Source organism: Thermobia domestica, chromosome 3 (assembly GCF_964235325.1).
Source record: "Thermobia domestica chromosome 3, izTheDome1.hap1.1, whole genome shotgun sequence".
NCBI lineage: Eukaryota > Metazoa > Arthropoda > Insecta > Zygentoma > Lepismatidae > Thermobia > Thermobia domestica.
The window spans coordinates 261,066,598-261,089,201 of NC_137456.1; the positions used below are offsets into that span (position 1 = coordinate 261,066,598).

A 22,604-nucleotide genomic window follows, 5' to 3' on the forward strand; every position below is an offset into this window, starting at 1 on the left:
AAGTACACTAGTTAACTATTACTTTAGTTAAATATTCCATTAATTATATATTCTTTTAGTGTAACTTGCTTTAATATAGTACTAAGTAAGTAATGTAGTTTATGAATACAATTCTTACTATTGTAAAACTCGTTAATGATTGAGGAGAATGGAATGGGTGAATCTGAATTTTGAGAAATCTTTGAATATTAATGTTTTGAAACATTTTACATTTCAAGGTAGCAAAATGAATGTCATGTGTTTATTCATTCCGTTTTATATGTGACGATTTATTACTTGGTGCAGATTTACTACAGAGCTGCTTAACATAATTGCTAATAAACCGTTTTCAGCGCGAAAATTCCCTTGTGTAGTGAAGATTTAGGATTTAGATTTCTGGGCTTTCGGCATCAATGGCCTTGTTAGCCCGTCGCATATGAGGGATGACTTCCCTCGGTGATCACACTATCCGGGGAAAGGAAGGGAAGAATGGATTGGGGAAAAATGGGGCCGCGGTGGCTCAGTGGTAGAGCGTTCACCTCTGGTGCTTGGGGTCCCGGGTTCGATCCCAGCTCCCGCCAAGTGAACTTTGTGGTGGACAAACACCGTGTGCGTGGGTTTTCTCGGGGTTCTCCCGTTTCCTCCCACTTTCTTCATTCCACCATTTCATACAATACTCATCATCACCGTCTCCTTTAGCCTAACCGGCATAACCGTGGGACGTAAAACTCAAAGATTTCATTTTCATTTTTGGATTTGAGAAGGAAGAAAACAACCTGGGACCTATATGTTAGGTACTACTCCGGTATTTGCCTGCTGTGAATGAGGAAAAGCCAAGGAAACCTCATTCAGGATGGCTGGACTTAAAATCTTTTGATACTTTTTCGACCGAGTTCCCCCACCGGGATCGAACCCGGGACCGTTCGCACCGAAGGCGAGAGCGTTAGCGACTGCGCTACGCGGGGCCACTAGTATAGTTTAGAAAACTCATTTTTACTAGGATATTTGCAAGATTTTTTTTCTTTTAGTTTAACGCCCCATGATTGTACATCAATGTAAGAGAGAAGGTGACGATGAGATACATGATAATGGTGGAATCAAGAAAATGTAAGGAAAATGGAAAGTCTTAAAAATAACCACACCTACAGTGTTCACCAAAAGCCTATTTGTCGGGAGCAGGAATCGAACCAGGGACCTACCGCGTCAGAGGTAAGCGCTCTCAGAGCTTTCTTTTCTTTAAAGAACTTGTTTACAATGATATATATTACGAAGATATTGACATATTTTACAGCCTCACTGAAATTAAAAAAAAAGTAGTCAGGGAGAGCTTACTTGTCAGGTTTTTATTTTTTAATTTAATTTATTTTTATTTATTTATTTTTGCTTTGTTATGTTCCCTAGTTAATTAATGTTTGGGTTACTGAAAATTAAAACCTTTTTAGTATTATTGTTATGTCATCACTTTGGAACTAAAACGTTAGATTTTTTTTCTTGTGTTTTCATATAGGAAGTTGGTGAGTTTGTGCCTTAGCATTGGTTTGGTTTCTAGAACGTAATTGAAGGTCATGTTGAGTTGAGTCTTGGTGGGTTTGAGTTCGTGAAGTGTCAGGCACTGCTTGTGCCCCTGTCTTCTGTTTGTGATGTTTCCTGGCTTTGGGCTGTGACGTATTTATGTTGAGTACCAACGCAGGCCGCGTGATATACAGGTAGCTACAACACAGCTTCAACAGTTACGAGTGCCAGGTCTTTGAATTTCAGCTTTCGTTACGGCGTGACTAATGCAGTATAGTACTAGGTTGAAATTCTATGGGTGGTAAAAACGGTATGGTAAGAAATACAACGTAATTGTTATTAGTTTAATTAGTGTTTCTTCATAGTATTGTTTCACTATTTCTAGAAGGAAATAAGTATTAACGAGGTAATGAATAAGCAAAAGCACACATTGATTGACGTTTACTATTTCTCATACTCCATTGAGAATGTTTTGATCCTCAGTTGCGCAAACATCCAGTGTGCGTTTATTTTCTTTCTTTTTTGGGGGGTTTACACTGCCTCACAGATGAGCTCCCTCGTGGCTAAGTGGTTAGTGAACACGCCTTTGGCGTGGGACACCCGGGTTCGATTCCCGGCCGGGGGCCGCGGTGGCTCAGTGGTAGAGCGTTCACCTCTGGTGCTTGGGGTCCCGGATTCGATCCTAGCCCCGCCAAGTGAACCTTGTGGTGGACAAACACCGTGTGCGTGGATTTTCTCGGGGTTCTCCCATTTCCTCCCACTTACTTCATTCCACCATTTAATTCATTGCTCATTATCAGCGTCTCCCTTAGCCTAACCGGCATAACTGTGGGACGTAAAACTCAAAGGTTTCATTTCATTTTTTCTTAATCTCTTGCACCGACCGACCGATCTCGATCAAATTCCCAACGTAGATGCGGTTCTGGCCTGGGAGTGTTTTTAGCTATTTACTTTGACAGTAGAACTTAGGGGAGGGGGAGGAGGGGGACAGAAAAAATAAATGACTTAATTTACTTTGAAGTGTAAAAGTGCGAGCGTTTTCTTCTCTCTCTCTCTCTCTCTCTCTCTCTGTCTCTCTCTCTCTCTCTCTTCACTCCTCCAGTCTCCTCTCACTTTTAGGGCCGCGGTGGCTCAGTGGTAGAGCGTTCAACTCTGGTGCTTGGGGTCCCGGATTCGATCCTAGCCCCGCCAAGTGAACCTTGTGGTGGACAAACACCGTGTGCGTGGGTTTTCTCGGGGTTCTCCCATTTTCTCCCACTTACTTCATTCCACCATTTCATTCATTTCTCATAATCACCGTTTCCTTTAGCCTAACCGGCATAACCGTGGGACGTAAAACTCAAAGATTTCATTTCATTTTTTCCTCTCACTTTGATTTCATGATTTCGCACTCTGATGAAAAGTATTAAATACCGCCAGGAAAAGTACTAATATATAACCTCTCTTTTAGGCGCCCCTCCAACCACGCGCCCGGGACACGTGCTTTGCTTGCTCGCCCATAGCTGCGGCTCTGTGAGCTACATAAGTAACATATAATGCTTACGTAATACTTTGGGTAATAAGTACTATTAAGAAAGGAAGAATTGCATTTTTTTAATTTTGGGAAAGAAGCTACTATGGGATTAAAGATAAGGTAGGAAAGGCAACACATTCCAGTCTATGCTTTCACCCAGCAGACATATTGTTTGGAACCAAAAAAATGTGACTTTTGGAATCTTGTACTTAGGTTCACAGCGGAAGCGACGAAATAACTTGAATCATCCATTGTAGCTCTCCCCGCGACCAGTTTCTAAAATGTTGGCAATAAGTTTGCGAAACTAGAGGTGACGACTCCAATTTTGGGTGAAAAGTCGCTATAAGAAATAATCGAGAAATTCATTGTCTATAAGCATTGTAAAAGTTGTAGATGTAAACTAAACAATATGTTCTACTCACTGGCGCAAATCCCGGGGGGGGGGATGACGGATACATGTCCCCTCCAATCTTGGAACTGAGGGGGACTTCTCCCAAATAATCCGATTTGAAATGTGTTTTTTTGGGAGAAATTTGATGATTTTTGTCCGATTGCTACAAAGGAACGTGAGATAAAATAGATGTCCCCCAGAATAAGCCTCAAATCTGCAGCCTCCTAACGCTAAAGACAACTCTGATCCTCCACAACATTGTTTTTCAACTTCATAAGTATTTTGGACATCGCCAAAAAAAGTATGGTAACGGTCTTACCCCCCCCCCAATGTTGAAGACAGATTTGCGCCGCTGGTTCTATTCACATCTTTGTAAACAGGGCGCAACCAATCCTTTAATTCAGGGATCATTTCAGGTTGTTTCGGGTACTTTTGTTCATGTTGTGGTCAAAATAGTTCCGAAATAATTAACACTACAGTACTTACGTTAAGCAATTTTTTGTAAAAGAAAAAGTGCAGAATAATTAAAAGTCCCCAGAGGACAGATATAACAAACACCTTCTTCGCCTTTATTCACGCATCTATAGCTAATCTTGTTGCTATCGGTAATGATGTATTACGTGTGTCTCTCAACGGAAACTCTGCGAACTAAAGGACATCAAGTTTGTAGTTATTCTTCGTTAGAGGGCAAGGGTAACATGACAATGCAGGATTGTGGAGTAGTGAGTACGCTGTATTTCCAAACTCTTCATCACTTGCGCTGATTAAAAAAAAAAAAAAAAAAAAAAAACTGTTTTGAACTAATAATGCTTCTCTACAGATGAACATTTTGTTTGCAGCAAAAAGTCGCTAAATGTGTAAGTAGGTAAATCGTCATTTAAAAATCACCCAAAAAAGTCTCCAATCGGAAAATTTTTTTTGTCGCTATCGTAGGGCGACCATACGTCCCGTTTTGACCGGGACAGTACCGTTTTAGGGGCGTGTCGCGGCCGTCCCGTCAGTAGATGGAAAAAAGTAGTATTCGTCCCGTTTTATGTAAATGAAAGAAGTAAATAACAAACCCAGTACCTTTACTCCTTTTAAAAGTATTAATAATAACAAAGCGGCAAAAATTGAACTGAAATTCCCTATATTAAACATACTCTATAGTTCGCAGTACTGCTCGAAAGGCAGCAGAGGTTTTAGCAGTTGGTTGTGTGTTAAACAAACTTCAACGTGTCTTTCCTTTCTCATAAGTACCCGCTCTGTAACGAAGAGAGAGAGGGGGAACTCTGATATCAAGGCACTGATAAGAACAAAGGTAGATCTAAAAGTCTAGTGTTGCAAGAACCTGTCCCGTTTTTAACTGAAAATTTTATGGTCACCCTACGCTATCGTTGAGGTCGAATTCCCCTTATTTAGCGACTTTACCCAAAATTGGCAACATTGACCCCCACCGAACAACACCCCGTCATCTTGAGCCTAGCCAGCATAATAGTGGGACGTAAAACTTAAAGATTTCATTTCGAACAACACTCCCAGAAACCTACTGTTATACTATTCTCAAACCACCCTTTCGTACAGTTCTCCCTATTCGAAAAAAAAAATTAAATAGCAGTGTTCATACATAAATATGGAACTCAATTTCCCTGAATTTTGCAGGTTTTCCAGGTATTAATTTTGCAATTTCCAGGTCTAGTGGAAGAAACTAATAGTACGAGAACACATAAATTTTAAGAATACTATATTTATATATTTGAGAATGGCCACCCTTCTCCCCAATGAACGATTGCAATTAAATATTGAGTCACAAGAAAATAAATAATTAAAATAAATAAAATTTAAGTTGAAAAATATTAAGTTGAGAAGCCTACTAAGGGAATTATATAATACTTTTGTTCCATACTTGAATACATTCAAAATATACAAAAAATATTGGCTTGGGGAAGAAAAAAGGGCCCGCGAGATTTTAACTGATTCTTGTAGTACTCGACGACAGAAATAGATTACTGAAAGAATTTTCAAAATCGGCACAGGCAAACATGAAGAAAATCGCATTTTCAGGTACGGTTCAAAATGGGAAGAAAAAAGGACCGCGAGATTTTAACTGATTCTTGTAGTACTCGACGAGAGAAATCGATTAGTGAAGGAATGTTCAAAATCGGCGCAGGCAAGCATGAAGAAAATCGCATTTTCATGTACCGGTTCAAAATGGGGAAGAAAAAAGGGCCCGCGAGATTTTAACTGATTCTTGTAGTACTCGACGACAGAAATAGATTACTGAAAGAATTTTCAAAATCGGCACAGGCAAACATGAAGAAAATCGCATTTTCAGGTACGGTTCAAAATGGGAAGAAAAAAGGACCGCGAGATTTTAACTGATTCTTGTAGTACTCGACGAGAGAAATCGATTAGTGAAGGAATGTTCAAAATCGGCGCAGGCAAGCATGAAGAAAATCGCATTTTCATGTACCGGTTCAAAATGGGGAAGAAAAAAGGGCCCGCGAGATTTTAACTGATTCTTGTAGTACTCGACGACAGAAATAGATTACTGAAAGAATTTTCAAAATCGGCACAGGCAAACATGAAGAAAATCGCATTTTCAGGTACCGGTTCAAAATGGGAAGAAAAAAGGACCGCGAGATTTTAACTGATTCTTGTAGTACTCGACGAGAGAAATCGATTAGTGAAGGAATGTTCAAAATCGGCGCAGGCAAGCATGAAAAAAAATCGCACTTTCATGTACCGGTTCAAAATGGGGAAGAAAAAAGGGCCCGCGAGATTTTAACTGATTCTTGTAGTACTCGACGACAGAAATAAATTACTGAAAGAATTTTCAAAATCGGCACAGGCAAACATGAAGAAAATCGCATTTTCAGGTACCGGTTCAAAATGGGAAGAAAAAGGACCGCGAGATTTTAACTGATTCTTGTAGTACTCGTCGAGAGAAATCGACTAGTGAAGGAATTTTCAAAATCGGCGCAGGCAAGCATGAAAAAAAAATCGCACTTTCATGTACCGGTTCAAAATGGGGAAGAATAAAGGGCCCGCGAGATTTTAACTGGTTCTTGTAGTACTCAACGGGAGAAATCGATTAGTGAAGGAATTTTCAAAATCGGCGCAGGCAAACATGGAGTAAATGGCATTTTCATGTACCGGTTAAAAATGGGGAAGGAACAAGGTCCCGCGAGTTTGAACCGCTACGATGTATGTTCACGAATGTGCCCGTCTTCTCAAATTTAGTTAATTACTGTGACACTGAAACATGTGACACAGAGTCACATTGTGGATGACTCTGCAATCGGCAACCACTGCACATATACTCCTCCCGCCCCACAGTTTGATTATTTCGATCCATTCCTCACGTGCTAACGGCATGGTTCAACATCTGCAAGAAAGAGGTAAATGTAACGTTCAATTGGCAACAGCTTTTCACCAAATTAAGCTGCATGAAATCTGATTGCATATTTGACATACTGAGAAAATTCTAGCCCGTGGCCATATGTATCACATATCCCACCAGTTCATAAAAATTTTGAACACAAAATTACGGTCGTCCGTGTGACGTACTCCCAAAAGGCCTAATGTGTATCACCCACCTCACATTCAATGAAACCACATCCGTGTAGAATTTAGAAAGGAACTTCTTATGATGTATACAGGATGTCTCAAACGTTCCCTGACATAGGGTAACTCTGTTATTATCAGAGTTACGACAAAATGTAAGAGGAAAAACATCTCGAAATATGACGTTTTCAATCTAAAGTGAACACTTTTTTAAAAAATCGGACAAGATGAATGTGCTGTATACTCTTTATGCACCCAATTTTAAATGAAAATGCAACGTTGTCATTTACCTGGACCCATGACTTAAGTGAATGAAGTTACTGTTTGAAACGGGGGCTGGCCATCGACATGTTAGCGTAAAAGACAGTAACTTCACTCACTTCTGTTGTGGATCCAGGTAAATGGCAACGTTGCATTTTCATTTCACATTGGGCGCATAGAGAGTGTACAGCGCAAACGGGTCATCCGATTTTAAAAATTCCTTCACTTTAGATTGAAAACATCATAATTGGATATGCTTTTCCCTCCTACATTCTGTTGTAACTCTGATAATAACAGAGTTACCCTATGTCAGGGGACTTTTGAGACACCCTGTATACCTTATTTAATGTATGTTTGATGTCACTATAACTGTAGTAAAATTTAGTTTGTTTAAATTTACAATTTAATACAAGTAGATTCGGATTTACATGCGTAGGATTTTGTATGCATCTAACTAATGAATTCTTTTATATTTATGCTTAACTTAGTGACTTGGCTTTGGACTGCAACTGGTTATTGTAACCCATTATTGCTTGAGAAGAAACAAGATATCCGAATCTTCATTTGGAGAAATCAAAGATCTATTGGAAAGCTGGGGATTACAATCATTAATTTCTATATTTCAAGGTGCGTAGTAAATTATATATTGTGTTTATTGTTAAATTACTATTATTGGGTTTAGAATCAATGAAGCACTTCATGATATTTTATGGGGATCAAGATGGGTGCCGGATAGATAAGTATTTGAGCGTCAGGCTCTTATTTCTTTTCAATTTAATATTTAATCAATGATTATTTTTCTCCCTCATTATTCCACCAAATCGTATTCCAAGATCATATATCCATTTTTGTTCGATATATCCATATTTTTGATCTCTTTCATATTTCTATATTTTCGATTTTTGATATTGTTTATATTTCGATATTGCTGTATTTTTCGATATTTCGAACAAGTTTCGATAGTTTGTCGACATCGATTCGATTATCTATATCTAAATTCGGATATCCCAAAGCCCTATCGAGCCCCCTCCGAAATGAAGTTTTTGGCTATGGACCTGATTAGGGATGCGCACGAGACAAGACGAGACAATTTTTGTTACGAAATTCGAGACAAGATAGAGCTTTTCCAATAGAAACGGATCCAGTTTTCGAGACGAGACAACTTTCGCGGCACCTTTTCGAGAGGAGACAACCTCAAATCTTTTCTCTTCCGCATCCCTAGACTTGATCATGAATTATCAAAAAAAAAAAATGTTAATGAGAAATAACATGTAAATACAATATAGGTAGCTAAAACATTTTCGTTTTCATTCTTCAGTAATGCATTGTTATTAATCTCAGGGGGGGCGGTGGCTCAGTGGTAGAACGTTCACCTGCGGTGCTTGGGGTCCCTGGTTCGATCCCAACTCGCGCCGTGTGGACTTTGTGGTGGACAAACACCTTGCTCGTGGGTTTTCTCGGGGTTCTCCCGTTTCCTCCCACTTTCTTCATTCCACCATTTCACTCATTTCTCATTATCACCGTCTCCTTATCCTAACCGGCATAACCGTGGGACGTTAAACTTAAAGATTTCATTTTTTATTAATCTCAGCATTTTATAGTGTATTCTTAAGCTTAAGGTGATGTATAATTAAATTTTGAATTCAGTTAACTTATTTTGTTTCTCAGGTTGTTTTAAAATGTATGTACAAACGTTTATGTTCATTCTCGAGAGTTTAAAGTGACGTATAGTTATTAAACATAGTATTTAATATTGTACTCTTAACGTGGAAGTGATATACAGTTAACTTTTGAATTCAGTTAACATTTTTCTTTCTGAAATTGCTTTAAAAAGTATGTAAAAACGTTTTTATTTTCTTTCTTGAGTGCTAAAAGTGATGCAAAGTTATTAAGCTTACTACTTTATATTGTATTCTCAACCCTAAACTGATACACAGTGCGTTTTTGAATAAATTGTCAAGTTATTTGAGTGATGAACACAGGTAGAAAATCCTGACTACTACTGGAACATTTTGATTTTAAGGTGACGACTACTGGTGCAAGGATTTTAAAATATTGTTTTTCCTTCAAGGGCTACTCCTTTTTGAATTCTGACTACATGGTCACTATAGGAAGGATCAGTGAGTCTTTCCAACTATGGTACAGCTCCGACAGATTCATGATGCTCAGAGAAGAGACAAAATAGTATGTTTTCAAACTTAAAGTGAGAACCACTGGCGTTTTTACCTTGCTATGCAAAAGTAAGTGAGTACTCCAATGGGGTTCCAATGCGGTACCTAATTTCTGCATTTTAGATATATGGAAATACATGTCTCTAAAATGTAAAGAACTGATTTTTTTTGGGGGGGGGAATAAACTATAGGTATGTGGGGCTTGCATACTTGACGCTACAATTCGGAAATTGAATTAAAATATGACTAACGGCTATCAAGATGTTGTCAAATAAAGGGAGGACCAACACAGTTAAGGGGTTTTCGTGTTAGATGCTAAAATTTCCGAAATCGGTCATGGAAAGTTAATAAACACCAGTAGCAATTTCATCTTAAAGTAATTAGATATCTTCATGGGGTGTTAGAACATCATGGAGTCTACCAAAATTAAATTTTAAAAGCTTTTGAAAATATAATCTGACATTTGTAAACAGTATTTGAACCAAAACTTCCAGCTAGTACATCTAACATCTGGAGAAACACTGTGAAATAAAAGCTTGAAATTTCGGAAACAATTATTGGTCGCAACAAAATTAAATAAGATGGTACTTCTATGGGTTAAATCAGTACCTCAGTACAATTTCGATCGAAAGATTAGTTCAGTCCTAGGTTTTCTTCAGGCAATTCCAAGGGTTCATCGAGCTGTGCAAAAGAATGAAAATTCGCTGTCAATATCTAAGATAGTAACTAAGATATAAGTATATATATATTTTATGACGTAAAAATAGAGATCTTTACGGATTTGTACTTTTGGGTCTTTCCTATAAGAAAAAAATTCAGAAAACTACTGTATATACCTTAATAGACAATTCAGTGGGCGGGGACACAGTAGCTTAGTGGTAGGGTATTTAACTAATCTTTTTTTTTTGCAGAAACTATTGGAGTATTCACTTAACCCATAGAAATACGATCATACTTAACTCCCTATTTAATTTTAAAATTAAATAAAAGGAAATATTTCAGTGTAGCGACCCACGATTATGCATTTTAGTCTCAGGGAGATTATGATTAAAGCAAGTGAATGTTGTTGACAGAATTGATGGAATGCAAAGGTGGGAGGAAAGAGAGTACCCCGAGAAAACCCACGAATACGATGTCCACTACAAACTGACTTGGCCGTGGATCGAACCAAGAACCCAATACACCAGAGGTAAGCACTCTACCACTAAGCCACTGTGCCCCCGCCCATTTAATTGTCTATTAAGGTATATACGGTTGTTTTCTGAAATTTCTTCTTCTTACAGCAAATACTCAAAAGTACAAATCCATGTGGGTCTCTAGTTTTACGACGTCATAAAATACATAATTCCTTATATCTCGCTTGCTATATTAGATATTGACAAAAAATGTTCACTTTATTTCAGAGCCCGATGAACGCTTAGAATTGTCCAAAGAAAATTTAGAGCTGAATTAATCTTTCGATCGAAATTGTACTGACGAGTCTGAGGTACTCACTTAACCCATATAAGTACCATCTTATTTAACTTTTGTTAGGATCAATAATTGTTTTCTGAAATTTCAAGATGGTGTATGGTGTCTCTCTAGCTGCTAGATGTACTAGCTGGAAGTTTTAGGTAAATACATATTTCTAATACTCTTTACAAATGTCAAAATATATTTTCCAAAACTTTTAAAATTTAATCTTGGTAGACCCCATGATGTTCTTAAACTCCATGGAAATACCTAATTATTTTAAGATGAAATTGCTACTGATGCTTATTAACTTTCCATGGCCGGTTTCGGAAATTTTACCACCTAACACGAAAACCCCATAACTGTATGGATCCTCTCTTTATTTGACAATATCTTGATAGTCATATTTTAATTAATTTTCTAAATTGTACTGTCTAATATGCAAGCTCCACGTACCTATGGTGTCGCTTATTATTTCACCATATTTCGGTAACTGTTAGGCGTACCGACTTGCGGTTTCGGTCAACACACACCTCTAACGTTATTTAAAACGTTATTAAGACATATTTTAGAATATTTAGAAATGAGAGTTCTGCGAATATCATGACACCCGAAAACCCCCATCAGGGCGTGTGTGTAGTGTATTTAATTGAAACTACTTTTGAGGTTGTTGTAAGCCCTCGTAATTACGTTTCCGAAACTGCACCACCTAGTACGCAAACCCCACACTTCTATGGTGTCGCTCTTTATTTTCCCATATCTCAATATCCCTAAGGCTTACCGAGTTGAGGTTTTCGGTAAACAAATGTCAGTTCCCTACAGTTTAGAGACATACATTTCCACATATCTAAAAAATACAGACATTAGATACCCCGTGGTACTTCGAACACCATTGGGGTACCCACTTACTTTTGAATAGTAATACATTTTGAGTTGTTGTTCAGCATCAATAAACACTTCATAGCTTTTCTACGTGCAACCCAAAAGTCCATACCTGACCGAACAGATTTTGTCCATTTAATCTCAAAAATGTTAAGATACTTTACATTGTTAAGTACAACCAAGTTAAGCACACTGAATTTAATATTTTAAATATTTTCTGATTTTTGTTTCAGGTATTTCGTGCATCAAAACAAAACCAGGATTCTGCTTGGAAGACAGTGAAAAGAAGCAGTGTAGGTTTGTGGCTAAAAGTACGTCCTTTCTGAAGACAGACCCAATTGTATTTACATTCTTTTGTACGAATATATAACCCTAATAAAAATACTGTACTACAAATTATTCTTTCTTTCTTCCATAAATTAGAATAAAATATTATCTCTGTTTATAGAAAATGTTTGTTAGTGTTAAGTCATTTCAACTCTTTTTCTCTGTAATAAGAATATTATCCCTTGCAATATTTTTTATCTTTGTGCTATTACGATTGGATGAAGTAAAATTCTATACGAAGCACTATTATTTCAGACATGCATTAAGAACTAATGTATTGTTCTGTATGTAAGGCAATGTGTATACTGAACATGTCTAGCGAAGGTGTTGTTTTAATATAGAATCTATAACTCAGCTTTTCAGTAGTCAACTTTATTGGGAATCCGAAGAAAGAAGTATAAAAAAAAAGTTGGACTTACCAACGTATGTGTTTGAATTCTGGACTAATCCAAATTATCCAGAGAAATCATTATATATTTCTTTGAGTTGATTTTAATTTAGCGTCCCGTTCAGCAGCGAGGCTATATGAGACGTAGACCTACTGATTAACGTGGAATCCGAACCACATGAGCTCCCGCCGGGAATCGAACCCGGGTCTCCCACGCCAAAGGCGCGTACGCTAACCGCTTAGCCACGAAGGAGCTCTATATATTTCTTTGTTGATATTTCAGATGTGTCCTTTATCCAAGTCATATGAAACGGAGACTTCATACATCGCTATACTTTGTATGAACTATGTTCCGTATTTACTTAATCACTTTGTAACTTTCTCTAGGGTTGACAAGGCCGCAGGTGTCTATCGAATAGTTTAGTGTTTCACTCATGTCACCTTGTGACTAAAGTACGTCCTGTCGGTATATATATGGTACTGGGTTCAATTAGCGATAAAATACATTTTTAAGCATTAAACAAATGTAAAAATCTACACGAAATGAGATACCATGATCTCTGACTTACGAATAACACCAAGCAACTAATGGTACTGAGTGTGATTGAGTTTACTATCTGGCTAAAATCAGTGTTCCTTTAGCTATACTTCTTTTCGTGCTCTGAATTGCAAAGATTGAAATAACCGTTTTGAATTATTGCATATATATCTTCTGAGTAATTCTGAGAATCATTGCTCTTTCTTTAAGCAATGTATGAGACTGTTAAACTGCTCGTTGCTTAAAATGTTGCACTAAGAAGGATGCATCCCGGAAAGTCCAAATTTGCAGAATGTCTAGAGCAGGGAAGGATAAATATGTTTAGTCGATGGCTGCACAACGCCTCCGCTGTCACCACGTTGTCACAGCGAATACAGCGGACTTTTAAGAATATTCTGCACTTACTATTAGGTATCTGCCTGGGAACTTTGGTGCAGCTACCCAGTCTCCTTCTTGGTGTCGCATTTTTAATGGCGAGTACTGAGTAGGAATCATCTTGTGAGTGAACACGTTTTCGGCTGTCAGCATACTTTTAATTATTGCGATATTAAAAAAAAACTGTTAATTAAAATGTACAGAGAAGTTATTTCTGGAAAATTCTATTCAGGCCTCTTGTGGTAACAACTGCACTTTAGAAGAAGATACTATTAAGGAAAAGAATGAGGTAAAATAATCTTTATATCGTACAAGCAATGGATGATAACAGCTTAATAAATGATTGTACGTAAATCTTGTTTGAGTTTGAATATAGGATTGTATATGGCTGTACATTTTGCATTATTATTGAAGTGCTGCAACTAACTAACTGCAAACCATATGATAAATTCTTACAGTAATATATCACATATTGATTTACTCTGTATGAAAACGAAAATAGTTTAACATATGGTTAACCTTCTTTGTGCCCATAATTTTAAAATTAACCTTGTGTCACTTTTCAACACTTGGCTTTGCAGTAGCTTTCCAACGAATTAGCAGGAAGCCCAAACTTACAGGACACCCTGCAGGTAAATACATTTCTTTTGACAGTTTCACTGCTCCAAACTAATATTTGAAAAGTGTAGTATTGTTAATTTTATTATTATTGGCACAAAGGAGATCAACCATATTTTAAACTATTTTTGTTTCCATACAGAGAAAAACAATATGCGACAACATTACAGTAAGAATGTATCATGCATTTTGCAGTATGTTGTAGCACTTCAATAATGGTGCACTATACGTACAATCTAGATCCTAAATATGTCCAATCCGTATATTACAACAAGGCAATACGTATGCGATACAGGTAAAATCCGTATATTTCATATGGACAATCTATAAGCTACATACATCCAATCCATACATTACATATGGCCAACCTGTACGCGACATACGTATAATCTATATGCTGCATGCAGACAGTCTGTAAGCTACATATGTGCACTCTGTATGGTGCATACGGATATTCTGTATGCTGTATCGGGACAAGCTGTGTGCGACACAAGGAAAATCTGTATAATACATACGTACAATACGTATACTGTATCTAGTCGTACGTACGGGGCACAAGTACAATATAGATGCTGTCTCGGGGTTGAACGCAAGAAACACACGTACAGAACGTATATTGCATACTTCTTCAAATTATGCTCCGTCCTGATAGTCAGTATGTGTCATCATTATTAACCCACATGCTACATACGATCCTGACGTCACAAAGCTAGATATCACCTCCGTATATACTTGTTATTGAAGATTACGTCATACGAATGACGTCATTGCACTTATGCAGACAGTTTGTATAATACATACTTCTTCAGCTATACGTTTGCTGCAGGATGTTATATACGGTTGTACGTTAAGTCCAGAAACTACAGGAATTACGAATGTAACCTACGTTTTTAAGTATGCCACCTACATTTTTTTTCTCAGTGCAGATATTCGATTTGATAAATTTTGCTTTAAACTTAAAAAATTTAGTTTTATACAAAAAGAAATAAATTTGTAGGGACATTTTGTCAGTAGGAATAAGATCAAGGTAACCCAAAAATGAACGAGCCTAGTAGATATTTCCCACTTCCGAAGACAAAGAAACAATTGCACTTATTTCATTTACAAGGAAGCTCAAATAAGATTTCGCTGAGCATACTGCTCCACTTTTCGACTAATTGAAAAGGACAGAAAATAAGTTTTTACTCCAGAAATGTTACATATGTTCGAAAATTTACATATCATAGCTAGTAATCCTCCAGCGTTAATACAACCAAATTACAATCTATAGTTTCATTTTGTATTCAGATGCCTGTGCTCAAAGTTAGCAGCTATTTGGCATAATTTCCACATACTCAAGAAGCTAAAGTCATAGATATTGCTAGCCGAAAAAAAGCTTATGCATTTTTATTGAGCATATGTAAATTGAAATTACATTCAGTGTTGTATGGTTATGGACACTTTTCTATTTTTATACTAGGTAGATCAGTAATAGTTCACAGATATAATATAGTAGTAACTCACGTTTTATTGCAAAAAGTTGGGTGTAAGAACTACCAACATTCTGTTTAAACTGGAGAGGCTTGGCCTCATCTTTTGTCATATTTCTACACATAAAAATAAAATAACAGGTATACTAAGTAGATATCCACCTGAACCTACTTTGGAAACTGAGTGTTATTTCATAAATTTTCTAGTGAGTGAAGACTTTTTCTTTGATGTCGAAGAACTAAAGGAGGAAAAACAAAAGGATGATAACTCTAAGGAGTTGATAAACATTCATCCTTCTAAAACATACGTTCATCAAAATGCTTTACACTTTAATAATAAGGAATCACAGACTTGGTCAATGGTAGTTCCAAAGACTATGGTTAAATCAATAATAGAAAAAGTTCACGGAAGACGGCATTTTCGCATATGTATGACTTTTATTCAGAAATTATTTAAGTGGAAAAACCAAAAGCAAGACGTTGGAATGCGTAGAGTGCGTTGAAATAAAATTTTGAAACCAAATTTTTTCAAAAGATCCATGTCACATATAGGCAGTTAGAGCTCACGAAAAATTATATATTGATATAGTGGGAGGTTTACCTAAAAGTAGTAGATACAATTATATATTATTAATTATAGACGTATATTTCACCTTAGTAATTTTCTTTACTCTGAGAAAGGAAAATTCCAGAGAGAATTTTCCTTTTAGAAAATAAGTACTTTTACATGCTACCATATCCAACTTATCTAATCAGTGATCGTGAAGCTCAGATTATGTACAAGAGTGTAATTACCATATTCTCCATTTTCTAATGGTTTCATAAAAAGTCCACGAAAACTTGAATCAACGAACTAGATTAAAGTGTCATGATGATCACACCAAATTGAATCAAATACTAAAGCCAATGCAAGATTCCTTCAACTAATCAGCATGTAAGTTTACTGGTAAATCAACTCTGGAATTATGCCTATCATATGCACTTGATTTACATTTTCGCAGAATGTATCCTTGGCGTAAAACTGTAGAAGAAACAAATTTAGGAGATAGACTGTTCCAAGTGGACTTTAATATAGCAAACCAAAACAAATCTGATAAAGATAATGAAGTCAGAATAGTAGTATCTGTCAAGGAGAATGTTTTAGTCTTAATATGAACACATCATCAATCATCTGCGACTAAGCAAGTGATACACAAGTATTTCTATTGCTACTGTGGTCGTCTTCTTGTTTATAAGGTACTAAAAAACGGGGCTATTCTGAAAGACTTACAAGGTGATGACGTAGGAAGTCAAAACATTTCAAACTTAACACTTTTTAACTGCTCAGGAGAAAAGAAGCGGGAAATAGTGAGAAATTTTAACGATCATTGATAAGTGAAATTAATAATTTTAGCAAAGGGAAGAAACGTAATGATACAACTGCAAGAAAGAATTACTTGCTTCTAGATTCCTAAATAATAAACGGAATAAATACATGGCATCACGTAAGTGATCGAAAAGTAAAGAAAATTTCTAGAGAGAGCATTAACAAATATTTGTATAAAACAATATAGGTAAGGAAAATTAATATTTCTATTGATAATATTTAAATGTTATTAAATTAATTTTTTTAAAAATGTCACTGATTTCAACGCCAGTGGAACCAGGTTCTCAGTTGGACAGACAATTTGAAGATATTGATTGAGCCTGTCCTATACTAAATATATTAAAGTAAAATCATTCTTTGGCAGTTAATTAGTTTTAAAGATAAGTTTTTCTACTCCGTTTCAAATCTTACTTTTAAATCCCAGCGTGGGAAACCTTGCGGCGAACCAAATTTTGAATTTATTCGCACAATATTTTTCGTTATTTTGTGGTTTATTTCTTGTTTTGTTATATGTTATTTTAAATATTTCGCGATAATAATATACTACTAGTTTACATGTTCAGGTAATGCATGGAGGAGAGTATGAATATGAAGGGCCAAAGTTAGTTGTCCATGAAAATTCTTATATTTGTAGAAATATTTCTAGTCACAAAATTCAGTCTGTTTTTAACTTATATTTCAATCAATAGAAGCGGATGATTATAAATATTCAAACAAATTACCTAGACTCGGCCTGATTACATAATCGTACATTTAATATACACGTTTCCATGGTTATCGCTGTGTAAATTCTGGTATATAGTAAATCGATAGTGAGATTAATTCGGTTCGAGAGTCATTACAAAATGAATTTACAAGCAAACTTTCGTAGGTAATAGTGTTAATATTAGAAACTGAGAGAGCACAATAGCCAGCAATAGCGAAGAAAGAGTTAAAGTTTCCGATTCACGGCATAAACGACGCGTTAACTTATCACGTGATTGCGTGACAGAGTTAGGAGCATCTACACCTCATGTTCGATTCCCGCTTGAGTCTTTTCTGTTTTTGTTCGAACCAATAAAGTAGTCATTTGTAACTTCAAGTAAGCTATTAATTCACCATATGTTTATAATGAATAAACAATAGAAATGTTCAAATCAGTTGTAAAAGCTTGCAATTTTCCATGTTAACTAGCAACTAAATGTAACCCATTCCGTAATATTATTGATATGAGTTATGATTACCACCGTCGTTGTGTTGAAATGTTCTTGACGCTTCGTAGCTATATTTGTGGACAGCGTGCCAATTACAAGGAGAATGAAGGAAGATCACTTTTGGTAATACTGGATATATGCTGTAGGCAGAGGCGTCATTTCAGATTTCGTTTGGAGGAGGGAAGAACACCACCGACATAAGACTTTCACGGTTTGCAGCAGACAATAATCGATAAAGTATATGTATTCCTCAAACTTTTCGGGGAGGGCAATTGCCTCCAGTTGCTCCACTAAATGCCGCCTCTGGCTACAACTGTCATTTTCCAATACTAATGTAGTCTGAAATGGCGCCCCTGGTTATAGCATATATCCAGTATTACCAAAGGATATTTCCCCTCATTCCCATTTTAATTCTCATACTTTCCATCGATATAGACACGAAGCGTCAAGAACATTTTTTACATAATGACTGTGGTAAGCACAATATAACTCGTTATATTCATATATCCACGGAATAGGTTACATTTTGATGATAGTTGACATGGAACATTCAAGGTTTTACAACTGATTTAAACATTTCTATTATTTTATGTATTATAAACATACAGTATGGTGAACTAACATTTTACGTGTTGTTACAAATGGCTACTTTGAGAAAAAACAAAGAAAATAGGACTGGAACTGGAATCGAACCCAGGACCCTTTGCGCAAGAGGTATAGATGCTCCTCACTCTGCCACGCCGTCATTTCATAAGTTAACACGTCATATCAAATATGCTGCGAGTCTGACACTTTGAGACGCTATTTCTCCGCTATTTCTGGCTATTACGCTCTCCTAGTTTGTAATATTAATAGTGTATATGTGCACTACTACCTCGAGACGTATGACCCTGAAGTTCATTTATCAAAGTCTGTTTCTCCTTGCTAGATCTTTTCCAGACTTTAAAGTAAGTAGTATAAACTAACAAATTATAAGAGTGTCAGTGTGACATTGCGCGGTTCAATCGGTAATGTGTTCGGATTCCAAATATAAAGGTCATTGGGTCGAATCCTGTTATGGGATATATTTAAGAATGACTTGTGCATCGCTCTTTTGAATTTTGTGAGTATTTCGTCTGTTGATTTGGTGAAACCACACTTAATTCTACTACTACTATCAATAATAGCAATAATAGCGCTTTACATTCCTTGTTATATGTATGAAACAATTCAATCCTCTTTATTGTTTCTCCCTCACTCACTTAATATAGACTTCATATCAAACGCACACGGGGAAACGTTACATTTGAATGGTAGGTCTTATTCTTTATGTGAACGTCTAGCAAATTCTCCAGTTTCCCAATATCGTTGGAATTCCAACACTTATCGCTCCTTGTGCGATGTTAACGGTCTTTTGGATTCTCATCTGTCACCTACAACAACGTGGTTTGATTAACCTATGTTATTACCAAACGTTTGGAAAGAAGTTGCGTGTGTGAGACTGATGGATAGCTACACAATATATTCAGAGAATGCCAGTCTTCATTTTAGCACTGAAGCTGTCCTTAGGGGAAAAATCACATTACTTTCTACTTGTTCCAGTGCCTTGTGAGTTGCAACATTGTATTTCGAGAAGACAAACAGAAACAAGGTCAGTTATTTAGTTCTTTGTAGAACAAGTGATAAGACGTTTTTGTGCTTTATACAAATCATACTTGTCAAATTGCTGTCTGAAGCCTCTTGATATTATAAAAAACACCATATCCAGATTCAGAAAAGTTTATAGGAATTTTAATAGAAGGGTGAAAAATTATCTTTATCATTCAGATGCTTTATTATTATTATTATTATTATTATTATTATTATTATTATTATTATTTAATATTTTCTGTTAGTCTTACAGTAATTAATGCTCAGCAGGAGATTGATACTAGAGTTAGTAGAACAGCATCTCTTTGTTCAAGATGTAATTTGGCATTTATTAAAAGCAATATGACTGGGTCTAGAGGCAGAAGAGAGGGGACAATGGGATTTTGGAGCACTATGTGCATTAAAATATACCAGAAATATTATGAAATATCAGTTACAAACTTAACGTCTACCTTGATTTCAAATACCTATACTGTCACTTATTTGTTCATCCATTGTTGGTAGGAGTCGAAAGTTGCTATTGATTTCAATTTTTCGCTTATATCATCTTTATTTCCCACTATTTTTGCATAAAATTTTAAAGAAATATTAGTTACTAACTTTTTCTCCCATGAACACTCAAAGAAAAAAATATACACAACGAAAACAAAATTACTGCGGAAAAATGTAGGTTACAGTATACGCGGTATTTTTTCTGGGTACGATTGTACCTATTTCGTACCCGACATGAGCACCTGAAATTTTCCAGTGTTGTCCGTGAAACGAGATGAAACAATTTTCTCTATGTGATATGAATTGAAACAAATCAATTTCAATATAAATAAATACACTTCTCCAGGCAAACAACCCCATGCAGCATAGTTGGCAAGGCTTTCCTCTTCTTTGCAAGACGTCCTAGGTTCGATTCTTAGATCGGACACACTCGCTCAGAAAGATTTCAGATCATTTTCCGACCAGCCATCCTGATTGAGGTTTCTTGGGTTTTTCTCGTTCACATCAGGCACATGCACGGGCAGGCCCTCAACCAGAGGGTGCCTAGGGGGTCTGCCCTCCAAAAAACTTTTCGTGGCCCCTCCAGACCTTAAGACAAAATGTTATTAATAAAATATAAAAAACACAATTTAGCCATTTGTAACAGAATTTTTAATGACTTTTCCCCTCCTAACATGTTCATGGCCCCCCAAACCCCTGGCTGGTTACGGGCCTGCGCACGGGTAGCAACGCTTAACGTATTGCTCCCAAATCTTGACTCAAACCTTTGCAGAATGAGGCGTAACCACCTTTCTGTTCCTGGTGAATTCACGCATGTAAAATTGATACAAGTATAGCAATTATTTCATTTATTTTACTTTTTGTAGTATTCTATATGTGACTGATAGTAATATATAGGGTTCTTATAGTAAACTAAGTGGATTGATACGTAGCTTGTAGCTCAAGCTGAGCGCTATGTTTGGCTTCTTAATTTTAATTCTCTTCTTTTCTTCCTTCTAGGTAAGTACAGTATACTTAATATTGGTGATGTATTAGTTACTGATTATTTGTGATATTATGCCCGTCTTCTGCTGTGAGTATTTCTTATTCTTTATTACATAATTTTTATTTATTTATTTTAATATCGCTCATGATGCTACGAATTCCTAACAAGATAATAAGTGCTAATATAATTAATATGGTTAAAATAGTAGTGTCGTGTGTTTGTTTCAAAGATGCAAAACTTAAAATTTACTTTTAGTCTCATTAATCCTCTGCTAAATTGTTCAATGTTCTGTAGTTCGTTAATTTAAGTAATATAATGGTCAGTTACCAACCAATTTAAGCATGTTATTTCTACTTTTAACAATTTGTTTGTAAAGAGTATAGTTATTTCAAAAGTTAAATTTGCAAATATTTGGTAAAATATGAAATTAGATCTTTTCTCGCGTAATTCTGCTTTAACGACTGCTACAAGTTCTTTTTGTTTTGGTTGTAAAGTACGGCGGAATAATTCATGGATATATTATCCGTACATTAGTATTTTCGAATATATATTTTCTTTTTCAATTTTCTGAGAATAAAATACATCCTTCTAGCATTCACTGTGAGGCAAATTATTGAACCATTTTGATTATTGTGTGATGGCTATAATCTTTAAATGACAATTAATCGTACATAAAAATATTTAATTTCTAACTTCATTTTTCTATGCCATGAAATTTATTCTTCGAGAGTTTTATAGTTTCACTTAAATCGTTTCAGTAGCTTCAGTGTCGTCAATTAAAAACAAGAATGATCAAGTTTAAGCATACGTATCATGCTCGATGTATAATTTATTAGAATTTTTAATAATAAATCTACATTGTTGGATAAAATGAAATGAAATCCTTAAGTTTTACGTGACACGGTTATGCCGGCTATGCTAAAGAAGACGGTGATGATGAGAAATAAATGATATAGTGGAATGAAGAAAGTTTAAGGCAACGGGAGAACCCCGAGGAAACTCACGCACACGGTGTTTGTCCACCACAAAGTTTACTTGGCGTCAGAGCTGGGATCGAACCAGGAACCCCGTGCGGCCAGAGTTGAACGCTCTACCACTGAGCCACCGCGGCCCCTCGGAATCGAAACACATACTGCGGTAATCCGAAATCGTTATTATACAGTGTTTTTTTTCCATTTCGTTGCGTATGTTCATTATTTTGCTTAACCATTGATTCAAATATAGGATATAAATTCATTCTGTATTATAGTGGAACTCATTGCCATTATTTATTATACTGTAAAAAATAAGAAATTAGTTGTAATTATAGTTGAATAGATTGTATCCTCCAGAACAGATATCTAGATTAATTTAGTTGTTCTCTAACACACATTCGGCTATTAATACTACGTTAGATCATCGAGACCATATTTAAGTATTTCATCAAGTTCATATAATACGTTTACGGAATGTGGTAATTCTTTTATTGTATTATATGTTAACCATTTAGATCATAAACAAAGTAACCAAGAAAATTT

General features: G+C 36.1%; 1 protein-coding gene across 1 annotated transcript in view; it reads left to right on the forward strand.

Annotated features, from left to right (window-relative positions):
* LOC145681035 (relaxin receptor 2-like) overlaps window positions 1-21,998 on the forward strand; it is a 1,105,974-nt gene extending 1,083,976 nt beyond the window's left edge. The window contains exon 6 of the mRNA XM_081752357.1: window positions 21,102-21,998. Within this exon, the coding sequence (XP_081608483.1) occupies window positions 21,102-21,105 (4 nt within the window). The 3' untranslated portion in view covers window positions 21,106-21,998. The remainder of the gene's footprint in view (window positions 1-21,101) is intronic.
* Window positions 21,999-22,604: the final 606 nt, after the last annotated feature.